At 40.7% G+C, this 20510-nt stretch overlaps 1 protein-coding gene across 1 annotated transcript in view; it reads right to left on the bottom strand.

Moving 5' to 3' along the window:
• Window positions 1–252: 252 nt before the first annotated feature.
• Window positions 253–20510, bottom strand: part of ppfia2 (PTPRF interacting protein alpha 2) — a 281112-nt gene continuing 260854 nt past the window's right edge. Inside the window, exons 23-31 of the mRNA XM_050036740.1 lie at window positions 17822–17884; window positions 14916–14948; window positions 14583–14758; window positions 13189–13286; window positions 12893–13068; window positions 12215–12283; window positions 10105–10261; window positions 6910–6947; window positions 253–2337 (exon numbers count right to left, since the gene is read on the bottom strand). Coding sequence (XP_049892697.1) covers window positions 2326–2337; window positions 6910–6947; window positions 10105–10261; window positions 12215–12283; window positions 12893–13068; window positions 13189–13286; window positions 14583–14758; window positions 14916–14948; window positions 17822–17884 — 822 coding nt within the window. The 3' untranslated portion in view covers window positions 253–2325. The remainder of the gene's footprint in view (window positions 2338–6909; window positions 6948–10104; window positions 10262–12214; window positions 12284–12892; window positions 13069–13188; window positions 13287–14582; window positions 14759–14915; window positions 14949–17821; window positions 17885–20510) is intronic.

The raw sequence follows: 20510 nt of genomic DNA, 5'->3' as shown, positions 1-20510 counted from the left end.
ATACTATGACGTTTTTATCACTTTTCCTGATCTACTATACTATGACTTTTTTCGACATACTATACTATGGTGTTTTTATCACTTTTTCTGACATACTATACTATGACTTTTTTCGACATACTATACTATGACTTTTTTCGACATACTGGTGTATGACTTTTTTTGACATACTATACTATGACGTTTTTATCATTTTTTTCGACATACTATACTATGACGTTATTACTTNTTTATCACTTTTTCGACATACTATACTATGACGTTTTCATCATTTTTTCTGACATACTATACTATGAGTTGTTATCACTTTTTCTGACATACTATACTGTGGCGTTTTTATCATTTTTTTCGACATACTATACTATGACGTTATTACTTTCTTCGACAAACTATACTTGGGCGTTTTTATTGGTATGACATTTTTTTGCATAGTATTCTATGACATACTTTAATAATGATAGGGTCTTGTTGACATTTTGTGCTTTTCTATGGTTTTTTCAATGACGCAAAGTAAGTTATTTCTCCCCTACAGGTTACTCCAACTATCGAGGACCCAGAAGTTTTCAAGGACATTGAGAGACAGGTTGAAAAAACCCTGAGACCTCGCGGAGGCTGAACTTACCTGTTGGATGACCAGAAGAAACTGAGGTTGGATACATTCCGTCAACACAAACTAAAACTCTCTCAACAAGGAGTGTGCTTTTACTATGAAATGGGGGTCGCCAATATGAACTAAAAGTAGAAGTAAAATTTGTGATTATTTTTCTTCTAAGTCAAGCTAGAGAGAAACATTGATGTCAGTACTTCTTACAGGGCTAATGTTTCCGTCTGTAATAATGAAATGAACAGTCAATTTTTATGTATGTAATCTGAATAATACTGTGAAACTGTATTTAACTACAGGCTTTGTACATTTACAATTGATAAGCAGGGCCAAGTTACAACCAATGTACAAAATGTTGCCCTGGTGCCGTTAACAGTTTGAATTTTTAATGAAAAATAATGAAGACCACCCATTCACTGACAGTAGTTTTTTTTTATTGACAATGAAAATTTGCTTGCTCACCACTTAGTTTTGACCAAAGTACAAGAAGTAATAAATAAAAAAATGGACACAAAATAAAATGACTCATTGTTCGTGCAAATTGAAGATGTAAAAACAAATCAAAAGCGTAAGACTTGTTTGAGTCGTCCATCAGAAATAACTAAAAGACAGATAACAGGGCTGTACAATAGGTTACCCTGGAAACTCTGACGGAAACAAAGAGTTAACAGTTACACCAATGTAAGTCACAGCAAGCAACAGGTTTGTCATTAAATGTCACCTCACTTCAACATGGTCATATACACTCTACGCACACTATGAGCTAAAGCGGTCTGTCTTTCAGTTATTTCATCTGTTCTGTTTAAGTGTCTGAGGGGTCGGGGGAGAAGGCCAGCTCGGCTGAGTGTGTAGTTGTCCTTTTTGTGTTAATGTATCGCCTGACAAAACATACAGTACAACAAGTGACAGGTTCTATGAATGACGTCCTGCTTTTTTGTTCTCTGAGAAGTTGTTTTGTGCGACTTCGGAGAGCAATGGCGTCTCTTTGTTTTCGTCCTTGGCTACTAAATAGTCCGTTGAGTTGATGCGGTTGTATCAAAGTGCTTGTCATGTCGTTCCAGTGCGCCGACATGTCCCCTTAAAACGCTCCTGTTATGACAGCGAGTCCATAAGAAAGGATAATGGAGTTTGTTGGGGCTCAGGGTGGTTTTTTTGGACACCACTAGAGGGCAGGTTTTCACACAACATCCAGTCTCGTCCTCTCTATGGTGCAGCACAGGTTTATCATCATCATCATCATCAGCACAATGAAAAAATAAAACCATATGTACAAAATGATCTAGAGAGGGCGGGGTAATATGGAGACAGTTTAAAGAGCAGCATATATTAATCTATGGTCCACTAAATGAGGTGGCAGGGACGTTTTTTTTTTGCACAAACTCTGAATATCTTTTTATACATAGATGTGTGTATATATTAAAAAATGGCATATTTATTTACAGATAACCTACACATCTCCTGTAGAAGAAATACACAGTACGTTATGCTTCGACAAGTTACTGTACATGTAAAAGGTAGAAATGGTGACAACGGGGCAGCCTGCAGGACAGTTTAGCACCGGCATCTGGTGCCCATATTAGGAAGGGAGGGGAAGGAGGAGGAAGAGGAGGGTTGGGGGGGGGTCAGAGAGGAGAGCAGGGCTTCTTGGCAGTGCGTGTCGTCAGAATGGTTTGTTCCTCGGCAGGTTGGCCTGTCCAGCAGCTCCACTAGTTAATCTCCTTTTAGAACTGTACCTGAGGGGAAGCAGAGTGAGGTGTTTTTAATGAGGCTCAGTGAAGTTTCTAAAGGAAAGAGGAAAAAACCTTGTCACATATTTTCAGATATACTTGGCGCAAATTTGATACCTTGCCTTGTGATGTTTGTGTGTCTGTATGCACGAATCTGGCAACCGCTTTGTGTATTTGACCATCTTGTGGCACTGCTTTTCACTCGTTAACTAGGGCTGGATATCGGTAGGATGCCAGTACCATCACCCTGAATGATCCAGATACCAATGGAGTGCTTCATTCAACATCATTGGTGTTTTTCAGAGTCAAGGATCCTGCAGCGGCAAGGCAAGAGTCCTTCCTAATATTTGGTGAACACACATTGGAACAGGCTAACTAGTGTCCCAGGTGTGCGTCATTAACCCTCAGCAGACTGAGGGGGGTTCAGGGTACTGTGGTCATTATGGCAATCTCTAATGGTGTTGTACAATTTGAACAAATGTAAGCAGTATTTTCAGAGTCATGTGACTTTTGGGGAGAATTTAATTTTGGATTACACTTAAAAAAGCAAACTGGTAGGCAAAATGAAACTTTTCCGGCACCTGTATCCTTGAAATTTCTCTTAATGAAGGACTCCGCGGTAGAATTTGAAGGATCCTCGACATTGGAACAGTCATTAGGCGGGGTTCGATGACATAGCATCCTTGAAATTCAGCCATTTAAGGATCCTTCCTGGACTTTGAGAAACCCCCCATGTATGATGTAAATGTAGTGTTGTGTAGTATAGCCACACTTTTTAACGTTATGGTGGCCTCTCGGCACGCTGAACTGCAAATCAAATACACCACGCTCAACTTCACCAAACCACAGACTGTATGAGTTGTAGTTGTTGCTGTAGGAGTGTGAGCTCTGCGTCAGGAACAGAAAGTCCACCCGTGGACACACAGTGACGGGGCTAAAGTTACCTAAGAGTTATTAATAGGTTTAACAGCTCGGTGTTTAGTGTTATCTTGTGCGGAACTGATTGTTGGCAGAGGAGAGTAGCTCTTGCGATGGCAGCAACAGAAAGTTTGGGAATCAGGACGGTCCAGGATCAGACCCCTGGTGGAAGGATTGGGTAATGTTTAATTTGTTCGTCTCCAGAGTAGAGATACCCAGCCCTAATGTTCACTCATGACTTCAAACCGAATGCGTCCGTTGTTGCTCGTAGTTAGAGCAACTAATGTTATATTTCACAACAATGCCACAGTTGGTTGATTGAGTTAATTTATTCTGTGGGACCACTGCAGCCCCTAGACGATAGCCCACTAACGTTAGCTAAGTAGTGTTAGCTTAGCCAATGTTGCTGAAATTTGCCACTGCAGCTGAGAACTGCACAGCTTCTTCTCAATGTCGTCAAACATAACGTTACATAGAAAAGGGACAAGCATTAAAATGTACACCAACTGTAGGGAGACGCCACAGCAGTAATGGCGACTTGTTTACTTTGCGTACTTCCCCAGAAACTTTCAAAGGGTGTTTGTTTTTTGGGGTGCCTCTATGCAACTCTTGCCCTGTCTGTGTTTGTGCAGTGACATCTTACAACAGTGTAAAAATATAAATACTTTGAGTTAAAACAGTCGGACTGTGTGCTGAAAATAGTTAAATAGAATCAGCTTCAGTTTCCTGTGCTCGTGTACTGTACTAGAATTCAACCCTTTGCTCTCTCTGCACTTTGCACTGTATTGTCTTTTTTATTTTTTGCTGCGTGGGAGTACATATAAAAATAAGATGATGAAAGCCGTAGAAACAGCCCGCAGGGTGCTTCATGGGATGAGCAAATTCTTTGGAAACACAAAATTATTGTTATGAAGATGTAACTCACACAAACTTTTCCCCGCTGAATCAACCCCCCTCTGCTTTAAATTCCCCGTCTCTCTCCCCCTGCAGCCGTTGTGTTATTTATTTTCCTAACATTGCTCTCTTATATGGTAACCCTGCAGTCAGAGCATTATATCATTATTATCTGTCTGCTGTGCCTCGAACCTCTGCTCTTATTACATTCTGCAGGAGTGTAATGATACTGATCTAGGACTAAAAACTTCTCTTGCCTGTTAGAGTCATTGCAGAAAGATGCCTAAACTGGTGAATCATGGAGCCTCCCTACTGTTACACCTTCACTGTTTACTGTGAGAGGTGCACTTCTAGAACTTTTTTAATGACATCTTAGACTGCGTTTTTTAATGACATAATACTTTTTAAAGACCTTTTTATGACATACTATACTATGACTTTATTATTGACCTTTTTATGAAATACTATACTCTGACCTTTTTATGACATTCTATACTATGACTTTTTAATTGACCTTTTTATGACATACTATACTATGACTTTTTTATTGACCTCTTTTATGAAATACTATACTCTGACCTTTTTATGACATACTATACTTGACTTTTTTATTGACCTTTTTATGACGTACAATACTATGACTTTATTATTGACCTTTTTATGACATACTATACTATGACTTTATTATTGACCTTTTTATGACATACTATACTATGACTTTTTTATTGACCTCTTTTATGAAATACTATATTCTGACCTTTTTATGACATACTATACTTGACTTTTTTATTGACCTTTTTATGACATACTCTGACCTTTTTATGACATACTATACTTGACTTTTTATTGACCTTTTTATGACATACTATACTATGACTTTTATTGACCTTTTATGAAATACTGTACTCTGACCTTTTTAATTGACCTTTTTATGACATACTATACTACGACTTTATTATTGACCTTTTTATGACATACTATACTATGACTTTTATTGACCTCTTTTATGAAATACTGTACTCTGACCTTTTTATGACATACAATACTATGACTTTTTTATTGACCTCTTTTATGAAATACTGTACTCTGACCTTTTTAATTGACCTTTTTATGACATACTATACTATGACTTTATTATTGACCTTTTTATGACATACTAACTATGACTTTTTTATTGACCTCTTTTATGACATATTATACTTTGACCTTTTTTGTTGACCTTTTTATGACACACTATACTATGACCTTTTTAACTGACCTTTTTAAGATTTACTTATACTATGACCTTTTCATGACATACTATACTCTGTCATTAAAAAAGTCATAGTGTATGACACTTTTCTCATGACAGATATTAGATATTTCATGACATTTTATAGCATGTTTTAGGCATTGTATAGTATGGCAAAATATGGCACAGTATAACAAGACTTTTTCAATGACATTTAATGGCATACTTAACTATGATTTTTTTAAAAATATATTTTTATGTCATTTCTAAGACATTTTATTTGCCATACTGTATCATGACATTTTTAAATCCTTTTTTACATTTTAATGGCATAAGATACGATGATTTTTTTTCTGGCATTCTGTATTATGACTTCTTTATGAAATACGGACTGGTTTCTCTATTCATGACTTTTTTAGTGACACATTTTTAGCATACACTAATTATTTTTTATGACATACTTTAGGCCCTTTTTATAGCATTAATATGTCATACTTAACTTTTTTTTTTTTCACATTTGTCGGGGCATATTATATTTTGACACTTTTATGACATTTTTCTTGCATACTACACATGACTTTTTTTTATGAGAAACTAAAGTCTAAGCAGTGCCCTTAAAAAGTCCCAGAACAGACCGGCTAAGTAGTGCCCATGGCGTGTCCACAGCTTTCTACTAACAATTCCACAATGCAATGCGAAACAGTTATAATTTACACTTGTCAGTGATGGCGGATAATAACGACATTTATAAATGTCCAAAATGTTAATTTTCAGCTCACTATAACGTAAGCTATGCCTGTTATATAAAGATGAGTGAATGAGTGATCAAGGAAGTTATTTGGCACATAGCTGTCAGGTGACAGTCTCCTAACTACGAGGGTTTTTCATGCTAAACAGTGCATCTGAAGCAGAATTCAGTGTTCTCTTTTTTACTTGCGTTAGGCTGACACAACAGATGCAGAGAGACAGTGTCGTCAAATCAAAGCAAAGACTTGTGAGAGATGACACTTTTTCACAGCACCTGGCAGTACAAAGAAAACAGTTTGGAAATGAAACTAGGGCAAGCTCACTTTGTAATCTGTAAAGTCTGGGTAAGTCTCACAAGGCCTATTTTTAGGAGCCTTGAACTTCTATAATCATGTAAGTGGACTTTGTTAACTAGTCTCTGTGTAAGGTACTGAACTCCTCGTTTATTTGAAGCACATCTCCAAAGCTTGGACAATGTCTGACTCATCTTTTTTGGACAGACATTAAAGCGGAGACATCAGTATGAGACGGTTGCTCGCTGCTAGCCCTGCCATCTTCTATCACCTTATCACAGCTACCTGGCAAAAACACTGCACAGGCTCGCCAAGTCCAAGAGACAAACATTAATCTTAGGAGACAATTGGCCTCCTTCTCTTTAATCCACTGTCTGCTTTAAGTACTTCTGAAGAAAGCTGTGTAGTTAACAAAGCGAGAGTCTGTGTTGTGTTACATACAGCGTACAGTTTAAGGTCCCTCTCTTCCTCCTCTCAGCAGGAGTAGGTTCTCACCGTGGAGCTGTCCAGCCGCTGCACTGCAGAGGGTCCGACTGTAGGGGGAGACAGCGAGAGGAAAAGATCTTTAAGTCTAAAGTATTAAAGCCTCCTCTATATCAGATGGACCCAGTGAGAGTGAGTGAGGAGAAAATATTCCTCCACTTCCACCCAAAACATGTGCCACAAGATCAGACGTCCTCAACGGTATGAGTGAGATCACAAGCAAAACATTTTTTTCTCACACAGCGGAGATTACTTGTAGAGTCACCCCCAGAAGAGAAAGCAATGCATCACGCACTCAAAGGATGTCTTAATTTTGAGTGGATAACAGCAGATTTGAGTGTGGACGTGTTGTGGACGTCACAGACCAGGGAGTACAGAGAAAGAGACAGAGGAACACAGGAAGGCTGTTTCAGTGTCACTGGGAACACCTTGTTAGAGGAGAACACTGGCTGAAATCAGTGCAGTGGGATGATTTCCAGTCATGTACCTGAGGCTGACTCCTAATAGGCCACCAAACTGTTAGTCCCTGACAAGTCTTATACCTCTTAGCATGAATGGAGGTTTTTAAAAACAGGACAACCCGCAAAACTGGCGAAATATACTCCCAGGGTGTCTACAGGCATAAGACAGTTAGATTTAATGCTTTTTAAGACCTGTTCAAGACACATTTAAACCAAATTTTTTGGACAAATCTTGTTTAAGCATTGCAGGTAAGAAGCATATATGTGGTTTTGTGCAGAGGTGAGTGAGTGACTTTTACATAATAAAAAAAAGCTAAAGAAATAGATTAAAAGATGGATAAATTAAATTAGATCAAATGTGTGTAGCAGTTAAGACCTCACAAATTCAAATTTAAGACTACTTAGGCCTTATTGTTGAAACATAACCTGTGGTTTTGCTGTAATGCGATATGTATGTACCCTGACTCCTTTCCCGTTGCCAGTTAAAAGTGTGCCTCTGTTTTTTGCCATGAACATGTCGAAAAACAGGGTTAGTTAAAGGTAGAAAGCAGCATGGGGCCAGTGAAAATATTACATTGTTACATCTCTTTTATACATGTTACTCATTTGGTCTCTCTCTAAATCTTGGTGCCGACTAATTTGGAGTAATATTTGAACGCTTCTCAAAAGCAATAGACAGAGTTTGTAGCTGAGATTACAAAGAATCGCAGAATACCAATGATAATGTTGAAAAAGGGCAAAAATGAGCGTGTCCACCCAGGTGATATAAACCTACCCCTACACATAATATTGACCTTTTTCCCATCCTTTTTATTTAACTGGTGTGTTACGTTCGACAGTGCGCACGCAAGTGACAGGGATAAATAGAAACACGAGTCCAGTTAGGCCACCACCTGGTTCTCAAATGGTGTGCCGTGATGCCAATCCAGGTGTGCCATGGGATTTTGTGATAACCACACATTATTATTGCAATATTCAACTGAGCCTATACAAAAGGTTATAAATGAATTTTTAATTGACCTATCAGTATGTTGTGTGCACCCATTTCCTAATAAAGAGGCAAATGTAATTTAATTTAATTGACAAAGCCTTCAAAGGGAACCTATTTGTCGCCTTGGGATTTTGGGTCACTTTGGGCACACAAAGTTTGAATACCACTGCCTTAAAGAAAACATTCAACTCCTCTACCCATTCATTTCTAGTGAAGTTTGATCTCCTTCATGTCATGTCGCTGACTCGGCATTAAGTTGTACACGGCCTGTAAGACACTAGTGGCACAGTTAGTCTGTTCATAAAAACAATACCATGTTAACTACCTTGTCATGCTGCTTATTACTAATGCACTACAAGTTGGACGAAGCGCACAGGTTGCTGATGTAGGCTAATTCTGATACCAAATTCCAGTTCAGGCTGCCTGCATAAAATCAAACCAGTTTGCGCCTGTACACCAGACACTTCCAAACCAGAAATCGACCCAACTCTAGTTAAGTGTTTGTTTAATTGCTGAGACGTGCAAATGCAGGAACATCGCTACAAAGAAGTTGGAAGGAGCAAAATACATGAGCAGTCAACAAAGTCAGATCAGATCATACAGGCTTTAAACAAATCCCAAAATTGGGAAACGTAGGCAGAGACAGTGAACGGTAACATTTAAATCCAAACTGTCCAAATATGCCTCACCGTTTACAGAGCAGCTTCCTGCACTGGGAGGCTTTGACGCTAACGTACTCACAGTTTTCGTGTGCAGTCAGAGATTGTTTTTGGCTCAGTTTTAGTTTCACCTTCACATGAAGTGCTTTTAAATTGTTTACAACCTGTGTGATTGTGTTTCTGGCCTGTCTGACTTTGTTGAAGCAATGTCACTGTGTTCCCAGATCTCAGCAATTTACTTTGAGCACATTGTTTTCAGAGCAAATTGAAATAATGGCCAAGTTAAGAAAACCTGGAATGATCCTTTGAATGGAGGCCCATTTCAGCCAGTGTCCTCTTTTAACAGCAGAGGGATGAGGAATGACACAAACTGTCAGTTTGAGTTGTTGAGACATCCAAGACGTATTGTTACCTATGTAAACCTCCTGAGTCAGGTTCACTTACATAGCACCGCTCAGCCGCCTTTAGTTTTTGCTGCTCAATTACTGTAACTTCAAGGGTTACACCAGCAAGCATGGGTCTGAATCCATAACTTGACCCCGTAGCTTTTACAACCAGGGTGACTGAACACAACTATTTTGCAACTTTGCAAAACAACACCCTTGGAGTTGGATATCTGAGAGACTGGAGAGTAGTAGAGAAAGATTGAGAGGCGAGGGTGAAAGACCACAAAGAAAAGGAGAGAGACAGCCGGACAGTGGTTTGGCAGAGACCATGTGAAGAGGAGGGAGTGTATGTAGAATAATAAGACACGCAGGGCCGACAAGCCCAGAACTCTCAGAGGGGCATAGCTGACCTTGAAACCAATCCAAATACATGTCGTCAGGGCTGTCATCCAGCGCCTCATAGAGGACTGCAGAGCAGCCGTCACAGAGTCGGAGAGAACAAGAGACAGAGTCACAACACAGCGAGGAGCAGCAACTCCTGCGCTCAGGTGTGGTGCTTTGATCTACCAGTGCAACAGGTGGATTTAACCTTTGCTTTGTAGCTGCCTTTCAAAGACGCTTTTCAGAAAATATCCACCTTTAACAAGTTTCATGCACTAATAAAAATAATCTGCCAGTGGCTGAGTGAAGGTGCAGAGACGGGCACTTACCCTCAGGGGGCAACCTCCGGGAGTGACCAGACGTGGCGGTGAGACGGAATCCAGCCGGGAGCGTCTCTGCAGACCCGGGCATCATACTTATACCGTGAACGTCCCGGGGCGGGAACTGCCTCCGCCACGACGGACCTCTGAAGTCTTTGTCGTCACACTGATGGGGAGATAAATATCATTCATGTTTTTAGACCCAGATGGTAAAACTTAAGGATACAGTCAATACTTATAAATCCTGAATAAACTCGGCTCACTCAAAGTCACTGATATCTCTGTGTTCATATGATAATACTTCAGAGATAAAATAACAAATGGTCCTATTTTCTAAAATTTCTTAAAGCTGGAGTGCAGAGCTTTTGTCTCCCCCATCTGGCAGAGAGAGTAATTACAAAAACACAGTTGACACATGCTTATGTCGTATGCCTCCAGGTGAACTCGCTACATCTCCCCTCCCCACAGGAGTCTTTGGTTTTTTTTATTTTAATCCTCTGACGACGAGTTGATTTTTTCTTGAAGGGGACGCTTCTCAAGGTTCCCTTCCCCCTTTTAGCTCTGGCTGGTTGACGTAAAACACATCACCAGCATGGTAAAGTTGCCACAGACATCACCAAAGGGCGTCAAACAACGTCAAAATACGTCCACTAAAAGTTAATTTTTTTTCCGATAGGTTCGGATTGTTAGTATAATTATCTGACAACATAACGGAAAGGAGAAATGAACGTCTGTGTTTACCTTTAGCTGGAATCAGACATGTTCCTCTGCCTGTTGCTGCTCCCTCTCTCTCCTTGTCTGCTCTTCAGTTTCAATGAGCTCTGCGTCCGTGTACGTCTGTGTACGTCCGTGTACGTCCGTGTACTCTGTGTTCACATAAATACGGGCGGTCATCAAATTCAAATGGCTCATCCAGATCCAGTTGGTCAAAATCGGGTAAAAATTCGGACATGTTTGTTGGGGCAAGTCAAAACACTCACTCAGAGGGTGAAAGTCTGGCTCTGAAATCTCACGTCTCGCGAGATTTGAGTTGTTGCAGGAAGTTACCGCACGAGTGACTTTACAAATGCGAGGAGTTACTCTGTTTGGAGTAGTCATGGCTGAATTTTTACCCGATTCTGACCAGCTGGATCTGGATGAGCCATATGGATTTGATGAGCGCCCGTATTTAGTTGAACACGGAGTACACAGACGTACACAGATGCAGAGCTCATTGAAACTGAAGAGCGGATGAGGAGAGAGAGGGAGCAGCAACAGGCAGAGGAACATGTCCGATTCCAGCTAAAGGTAAACACAGACGATCATTTCTTCTTTCCGTTATGTTGTCGGATAATTATACTAACAATCCGAGCCTATCTGTGTGAAAAAAAATACACTTTTAGTGGACGTATTTTGACGTTGTTTGACGCTGTCTGAGTGCCCTATTATTTAATATAGCGCGCTCTCACGGGCTGCAGGCAGGTCAGCCCTAGCTTCGTACTGGAGAAATGTCAAATATTGAACATCCTATCACTCATTTAGACAAAAGTAGATCGGAAAATAGGGCCCAGGTTGAAAAAAAAAAAACAGTCGTTCCCCTTTAACGATTCAGATCTTTGACTTTCAGGGGGCAGCCCTCGTTAGTTTAATGTTAAAGTCCAGCACTCCAGCTTTAAATCAAATGACTAATATAAAAGGTCGAATTTACTGACAGGGAAAAGTGTCAAACCACAACATCCAAAAAAATTAACTTATCCAAAGAGTCTGTAGCTGACTGTCTATTCTCAAAACCTTTATGTTGTGACACCATGAAATCTGGGTCACTGCACTGTGACTGAAAACTGAGCAAAAATAATATACAACTGTTGTTCTGGCTGGACATTCAGGAAAAAGGATGTGAAGGCAGCATCGTGATCACATCATCTCTCAGTCTGAGACGTCACATTTAAATAGTTTAATGCTTTCAGTGCATTAATGATGATCTGATTTACACACAACAGAAAGCATAATTAAAGATCTGTGAGTGTGATATTATTAATTCTGTTTATCTTTCTTGAATACTAACAGGTTATTGTTGCAAGTTGTCTGAACGAGCTTCATATGTCGTGAGGTCAGTTTTGTGGTTAACAGTAGAACTCACCTCATCCAGTCTCCTGTCGGTGCCCAGCGCCAGCAGATTATTGTACTCTCGCTCCAGAATCTGACGTGCCTGAGGAAAAAAAACACACAAACACATTTTGACTTCCACAAGGCCGGCTATTTATAGCAGCATGGTAACAGAGGCAGCTGACACATTACGTTGTTCGCGCTGCATATCCATTTTACCTGAGTATAGATGAGGTAAGCAGCGAGAATTCACAGGGCAAGCTGCCAGAGTGACAGTTGGCAAATCTGCATGTTCTGATTCAGACTGGACCAGCTTTTTGAAGGCTGATAACAACACACCTCTACTTTTGGACTGAAGCTGGTGACAGATGATATTTCTGCACATACTCAGCACCTTTAAATTTGGCTTGATGATGTCACGAAACAAGTTAAAAAAAGGTTCTCATCATGATCAGGTGTTTCCATATCCAGTGTGGAAAAGCTGTGAAAGTTATTTTTACCAGACCACCTGATTTTTGGGTCCAGCTTTACACCAGTGACTTTTCAGTTGATTTCACTGTTGCAGATAAATTGAAATGTTGGAATAAAAATGTATGGTACACTTTAGTTTGAATTCAAAACCTTTTTGCATGTCTGAGTTTCAAAGAGAAACTGAACTGTCATCATTTTAACAGCCTGATGAAAAAAGAAGTGTGTGTTGTAGCTGGAGTACCTGAGTGTTTTGGTTGGGGATCTGGAGGAGCAGCGCCAGACTGCTGTAGTCAAAGTTGTCATCCAAAGCGACCAGAGCTCCATGTACACCGCTCTCTAGCAGGATGTTGGCGTAGTCCCTCAGGCCTATGCTCTGCACCCAGCGGATGACCCGCTCATTACTCCACACCAGCACGTCTGCAGACACACACATGTACAAACATCTCATGTCAAAGGCTTATCTGTCTATTCATCTGTTGCATCTTGGTTTTGGTTTGTTATCATGTTTATTTGTTATTTTAATTTGGGGACACTTGCCTCTCATTTCGTGCTGGCTGTGCTCTCTGCGTCTCTCCAGCTCCTTCCTGTCATAGTTGAGCTTCTTCAGACCCATGATGCCATACTGTAAACTTGTTCTGGGGTTAGAAAAACACACACGTACTCCTGAAATTAAAATTTTGCTTGGTCACTTTCATACATTCATGCATTTTTAATTCCTCCTAGCTATTTGGGATCAGTAGCAGCCATGAAGTACAAAAAACTAAGCATTGCCAATGATAATAAAGTCCCAATGTCTGCAAATGAGTACTTCTGAACTCACAGCATCTTAGCTTGTTACTGTTGCTAAAATTGGTCAAATTTGTTGCCATATCAAACTACAGACATTATTCATCATAAATAAACAAGTTTCAATCATACAATATGATCAGGTTTTAGATCTTGTCCACTTTTGTGTTGGGATTGGCTGCAGACTGACTACTCTGCTCTTGCTGCCGCTAGATGGCACACAGACCTGTTGTCCTCGTTAGACAACAGGTCTAAGTTAATCAGAATGAAGTATAAGGTCAAGTAAACCCAAAATGATGTGATGAAAGTGATGTCCTCATATGACGACACAGGGTCTCGGGGATATAAACGGTCATGTCATGAAAAACTTTGATTGCGGACAGATGACAAAATCAGCCTAAAACATCTGCGACAGAAAGACTTCCTGAAACTGGCAATAAAGTAATTTTTTGCAGGTCTAAAACCTAAATTATCTCCTGTCTCATAAAATAAATGCCTCACTGAAATGCTACTAATATTTTTTAAATGTATAAACCAGGAAATTGCACTCAGTAGGCTGCGGATCTCCACCAGGAGGCAGTATTCTGGCTGCAACAGGGCTCCCGAAGCTGATTGCAGCTACTCAGAATGCAGGTGTTACAGCTGCATCTGGTGGAATTGTCCGCACCAATTCCCTTACGATCAAGATGGTGGTGAAGATAACAAAAATGGGGATTTTGATGATCACGTGCCTGGGTATGGATTCAATCTGCACATGCTCCGCTTCAAAATGATATCTAACTCTTCTATGGATGTCAGCTTTTGAGCCAAGATGAAGGCCAAAATGTGTCCTCCAACAGACGGCAAGGCCTCTTGTTTTGAGCCAGGACGATTTCCAAAAATGCTTTTTGCTCTTTTCTTTTGTGATTTGATATTGTTTATGACTTCTGGCCCCAACCCGCTGGTTAAAAGGAGCGAGGAGCCAGCAGCCAATGATGGTATTTAACAGTCAAGACAACAGGTTTTCCAACAATTGTGAATTACCGCAACCATGACAGGTCCTTGAGCACACAGTCACACATGTGCACACAAAATATTAGGCTGACTGGTCCAGTAGTTCGCGAGGTGAGCTGCGGTGTGTGACGCAGCTAAGGTGAGTGCAGTACCTGTGGAAGCTGTCCACCATTTTGAGGTGCACCCTCAGGTCCTTCTTGGTGAGGTGGTCCAGCATGCGTGCGTCCACCAGGCACTCCATGAAGTAGCTGCGGTACTGAGGTAGTCCTAGACTGGGCAGCCACTCGTTTCCTATCCATTCGTGGTTCATGTCGCCGTAAGCTAGAGTCTGATGGAAAAGACACAAGTCAGCACACTCTACTTCAACAGATCTTTACTGATGCTTTTACTGGATACATTTTCATATCAGCTGTAAGATTTAATCTGTAATAAACAACTTTTAATTAACAAATCCAAGAAATGACATCCGGTTTCTCCGGCCTTACCTGTGCCCAGCTCCCCTCCTCAGAGTCTGACTTCTGATTGAAACAAGAAAAGAAAAATATACTTATGACAGGAAATGAAGGCAGACTGTAATCTGACTGTTCTCTAACAAATCCAAATGCAACTTGCAAATAATGCTGAGCAAATTCTCATTTGCATGTTTTCGCTCTTTTATTTGCTACTCTCTCTATCAGAAGTGAAATATAAATCTGTATTGTTTTTTTGCCCAAAGATGGTTATAGTGCTCCGACATCTAAGAGTAAGTCGGATGAAGGAAGAAAGTTTCTTCTCACCAACCTCTGCTACATTTTCAAAAACCCTGACTCACGACAAGGTGCTTTCAAGACACGCTGAAAGGCTTGTGGAAGTCACTGCTGAGCAAGTTAAAAGGCAAGAAAGCTCACATATAAATGGCATGTGGAATTGGTCTCCAGGGGGACTTTTTTAGCCTCAGATGTGGCCTGGCCTGACAGTTTGCATTTAGTTTTGAAATAGGTTACTAATGGGCTAAAATGGTGTCCTGAAAAATGGCATCAAATTGGCTTTTAGCTTTGAAGGTCCTGAAGCCAGGAAGGAGATAAAGCACATTGGCTGTGACTCTGATTCACAAACTACGGTACATGTACCACAGGTGGTACGCAAACACTCTCTAGTGGTCCATGTGGGAGAATCTCTTTATAAAGTGCCATCAAAATTTGACAACATTTTGATTAAAAATACCTAAACTATGAGATATTTTTGTTTTAATATCATCCTGCTAGGTAGTCAAGTCCATGAACGAAGCGTGTGTATACGTCCATGTTTAGTTAGGAGCAAAACTGTGATGTTATTAAAACACTGAAATCATGACTCTGTCCAGTAACTACTGGATGAGAAGTGCAGATCAGGGGGAGAATATTTTGAGCAGCCCTGCTGAAACTTAAGTTAAAAAAATTAACCAAGCGCAAGTAGCTACTTAATCTGATAATAAAAATGTGATGATCAGTGTTTTACATTCATTCCATCACACATAATGAAAAATCTACATGACCACAAATACACATCCACAGCCTGAAACAGTCTGACAACGATGCAGAGTTTCAAATCTCACTGCACATCAGATCTGCACACGATTTTCTTTATTTCTGTAGAGTTCTTTTGGATACAACTGCTGCTTTCATGCTAAATTCTGCTTAATTAGGCTGACTCACAGCCTCTCCAGGATGTTGCGATGGCAGCAATTAACGCAAAGTCAACCACTCTCACTGAATTCTGTGTGACCTTAAAATTTTGTCCAATGACTGCAACTTTTTCACAAGTCTGACCAATCAGCGTAGCTTCCAGTGAGTTTAATCAATCATAGCAGTCCCTTGCACCCCTTGTTTCTAGTTGTAAAAATGCAGACGTGCAACACGAACATCTCACTTTTCTAACAAATTGTGCTGCTAAACACCAGGCAGGGCGGTTGCCTAATGTTCTACAAGAAAGCAGGGTAAACTGTTTTTGCATGGTGTGCAACATTGTGGTGGAACATGACCAAAAGTCATGGATGGATCAACCTTTTCTACTGCAAAACACAACTGGACACTCACTGAAAGACATGGACAAAGGACAAGACAAATCAGCGTGCCAAAGGCTGCTGCACCCAGATCTACTGCAGGTGCTGAAAAAAAATCAAGGTGAGTTTGATTTAATATGCTTTTGATTACAGGTAACGTTCGAGAATAAATCAACTCAGAACAGTGCAGTTTTATTGTCAATGGCAAGGGTTGCCTTCAGCTTTAAGGGCCCTGATACACCAAGCCAATGGTCGGCCGTCAGTGAGCGTCCATCGCCCTGGTTTTTATAGTGTATCCCATATCGTTTGCACTAGTCGCCCCGTCGACTACTTTTGAAGTAGAAGTGAGGAAAGTAAACAACTAAAGTCAAGACAGAGTGACATCGAAACAAACTTTTTATGTTAGGTAAAATCATTTTTTTAACCACTGAGCTCTTTAGCAGAAATAGTTCAGAATTGTTTTTGTTATTGTTCACCAGCGCTCAGTAAACATAATTTGTTCTTTTACCATCGGGTTTTGTTGTCAATGTGCCAACTGGCTAACTAGCATCTTGAGTCCATCCTGTCGGTCATCCAATTTTCTTTTGTAATAAGGATTACAGACTACCGCTGTCTGCTGGTGTGGAGTTATTTCTTCTAACACAGGTGCACAATGAACGTGCTGGTTGGTTGGTCGGCTGATGTCTTTGCAATGTGTTCATGTGTAACTTTTGGCGGAGAAACAGGCGACATGAGGCCATGCAACAGTCAGCCTTTGTTGCCACTAGTTCTTTGATGTCAGTTTGGTATATATGAGCCTTTATGAACTATACACAAAATTTAGCAACTGGTTTTGCAAGTTTTACTTGCTCCTGTAAAGTCCTTGCAAAAAAAGTTTTAAAATATTTTAACATACATTGCAATGTTTAAGAAAAGCTGCCGTGAAATCAGCTATCCCAAAATAAGCCCACAAAATCCTGGAGACCTGAAGAAGCTAAATGCCATAAAATAGCTTTTAGAGATTTGGTGTGTGTGGAGTTGTGGTTGGTATAAATAAACAGATGAACTGAGTCAAACTAAAGCAAAAATCGACTCACATCTTCACTGAGACGTCACAAAAGACTTAGACTAAACATACATACAGTGCTTTGTGTATCATTGAGGGAGGCTCCTCTGATTAAAACCCCGTTTAAATGTGTGTTAAAAGGTTCACAGGAACAGGAAAGAGGTTTAATGATGCATGCCTTCTCCATCAGTCACCACCCAGGTCTCTCCTCACTCCATTCCCACTCTTACACCCACCCACACACACACACACACACACACACACACACACACACATGACTGACAGAGAAAGAAAAGGGTGATGGTGAAGGACACAAGGGGACTGACCGTTTTGGAAGGGGCTGCCATGGTCTCCATCTCCTCATGGGTCACCCATACATTGCCTGACGGCTACAAGGGGGCAGAGCCCAAGAGACAGAGCAGCAGCAGCAGCAGCAGCAGGGTTGGTAGTAGAGGTCCGGTAGGAGGGGCAAGCAGTGTTAAAGAAGAAGAGCAGCACCACTGTAAGCCAATAGTGTTATAGCATCACAGTCAGATCATGAACTGGCCCCAAACCCGCCAGGGGTCAGAGGGCGCATGAAGAGGACAAAACCACAACACAGTACAGCACAGAACGTCCCGGTGTCGACATACAGGACACGTACAAATAACAGACAGTTAACATGCACAACAAGGAAGACCAAATACATTAGTATCACTGACACTAACACACACATAAACCCCACATTACTCCTCCCTCTACATCTTTATTCTACTAGTGAGGGGTCGGTTCACTCAAAGTACAGAAACGACACTTCTCCCAAGTGTCATCTGATCCGCAGAGCATACAGTCAGAAGCTTTAATGGGGACTATTTCTTAAGTAGAAAGTGTGGCTGGGCAATAAATTGATATTAAATCAATATTGTAATACAAGACTAGGTATCATGTTAGATTTTGGATTGTGTTGTTCCAGTTTTAAAGGCTGTATTACAGTGAAGTGCTGTAATTTTATGAACTTACTATACTGTTCTAGCTGTTCTATTTATATATATATATTGCCCCTGACTAAGAATTTTCCTAGTCAACCAATAGTCGTCATTTAGGGCCATTAGTCGACTAGTCGCCCACATTTTTCCGATATTAATTTAAGTATTAAATGACATATTTTGTTGGTTTGAGTTGAAGGTGTGAGAAAGAATAGTGTCAGTAACATTGTTAACACTGTGCTACATTACAGAGAAATACAAAACCGTACTAATGAACCTTCATTAATATAGGCCTATATTTTATCTACAAGTGCACGTCACACACTGAGCGAGCCGCCTGTTAATGACGCTGTGGGCTAATGGGCATGTAGCTACTTCCATGTTTCAGATGATACGTCATGTTTGTAGTCGACCAATGAAGATGAGTTTACATATCACCTTGGGTTCGTCCTTCACCTTCTCAAAATGATCCCACACTTTGGATTTCCTGCCCGACATGTTATTAACTAGCCTGTGGAATAACCGCAGGTACCAGCCCTGGAAATTAACCTGACTCCTGTCTGACTGCTGAGCGTGGACACTTCCTGTGTCTGTCCTTTCAAATTGACTTACCACATGGTCCAGTCATATAGGTTTTGATTTATTTTTGACAAAAATAAATGAGAAGTTTCACTTTTCTTTTCTTTTTTTTTTTTAAAGTAGTAACTGCAATAAAGTTGCTTTTGTAATTTGTGTGAACTGACCCTTCATTCCACTTTAACTGTTGTTCATTTTGAGGCATTGCTGTGTCATTGCAGCACAGCAAGGCACAGGACTCCCTCACTGCATGTTTGCAAGGGGACAGCGGAGTTAAAGCGACCAATTCTCCCCCCTCCCTCAATTTTCTGCTCGACATACATGTCAAACCATATTTACAAGGTCAATTAACCCCCTCTTGTAAGTGTGTGTGGGGGGGTTTAAGTACGACAACAGGCGGAGGGCCCGTCACAGTTGGGGGAGTTTGTGATCGGCCGCGTGGAGTTGCATGCTCTATAATGAAAGTTTCATGAGGTGTGGAAGTGGAGCTAAGTGGTAGATGAGAGGGTGAGGTAAAGGGGGGAACAGGGGGAGCATAAAAAAGTACTGCTAGTGTTATTTTACAACAGGAGGGGACGGGGAAAGTGCAGGGGCTCATGAGTTATGACTTCTGCATGCACAGATAGTATTGTGTGGAGACTAAAAACTTTAATGAATATTCTCAGCTGGGTTTATGTAACAGTGCACGACTTCTCACGTCTGCGTGATGTATGGTCCACATTGTTTGTGCATGTGTACCTTCAGTATGAAGCATATTAGTCCTTGCTCCGCAGCGTGAACAGTCACTATCATTAAGGAGCAGCACAGTCCTTAGAGACCGTATGCAATTACCATGACAACAGGGGGCTATGAAAGCGACTGTGGTGTGGAAGAACTGGAGAGCTAAATTACAGCACACACACTGGAGCAATGTTGTACAAACCCACTCCCACTGTAATATTCACTTAGTTAGCACAAAGACTGCAGGATTTAAAATGTGCTGGGCGTGATCGTAACGGCTCTGTTTGCTAATCATTTGCCTGTTGTCACCCGCCAACACACGTGTCACTCATGTCTGGAGGCGGTGTGCATGTAAGCGGAGAGGACAGTCAGTCATACAAACATTTGTCAGAGCTGATCTGGAGGCATTTATTTTTAGAGAAAGTGAATCTGGCTGAACAGAAAAAGTAGAATGAAGCCAAAGTTTATTTTTTGTTTTAGGGAATAGTTCAATATTTTGGGAAATTTGCTTATTTACTTTTTTGTCAAGATTTAGATGAGAAGATTGGTGTTACTGCTCCATGTAAAGCTGGAACATGTTAGCCTGTTAGCTTAGCTTAGCATAAAGACTGGAAACAGGCAAAAACAGCTCATCTGCCTCTGTCCAAATGTCACAAAATCCACCTACTAGCAAAGTTTACTAATTTATATGTTCATAATTACCCATAAAATCCTAAATCATCATTTCTAGACTTTGGTTTTAATTGGTGCGTTT

This window comes from Epinephelus moara, chromosome 23, assembly GCF_006386435.1.
Source record: "Epinephelus moara isolate mb chromosome 23, YSFRI_EMoa_1.0, whole genome shotgun sequence".
NCBI lineage: Eukaryota > Metazoa > Chordata > Actinopteri > Perciformes > Serranidae > Epinephelus > Epinephelus moara.
This window is presented reverse-complemented; position numbering and strand designations above follow the sequence as displayed.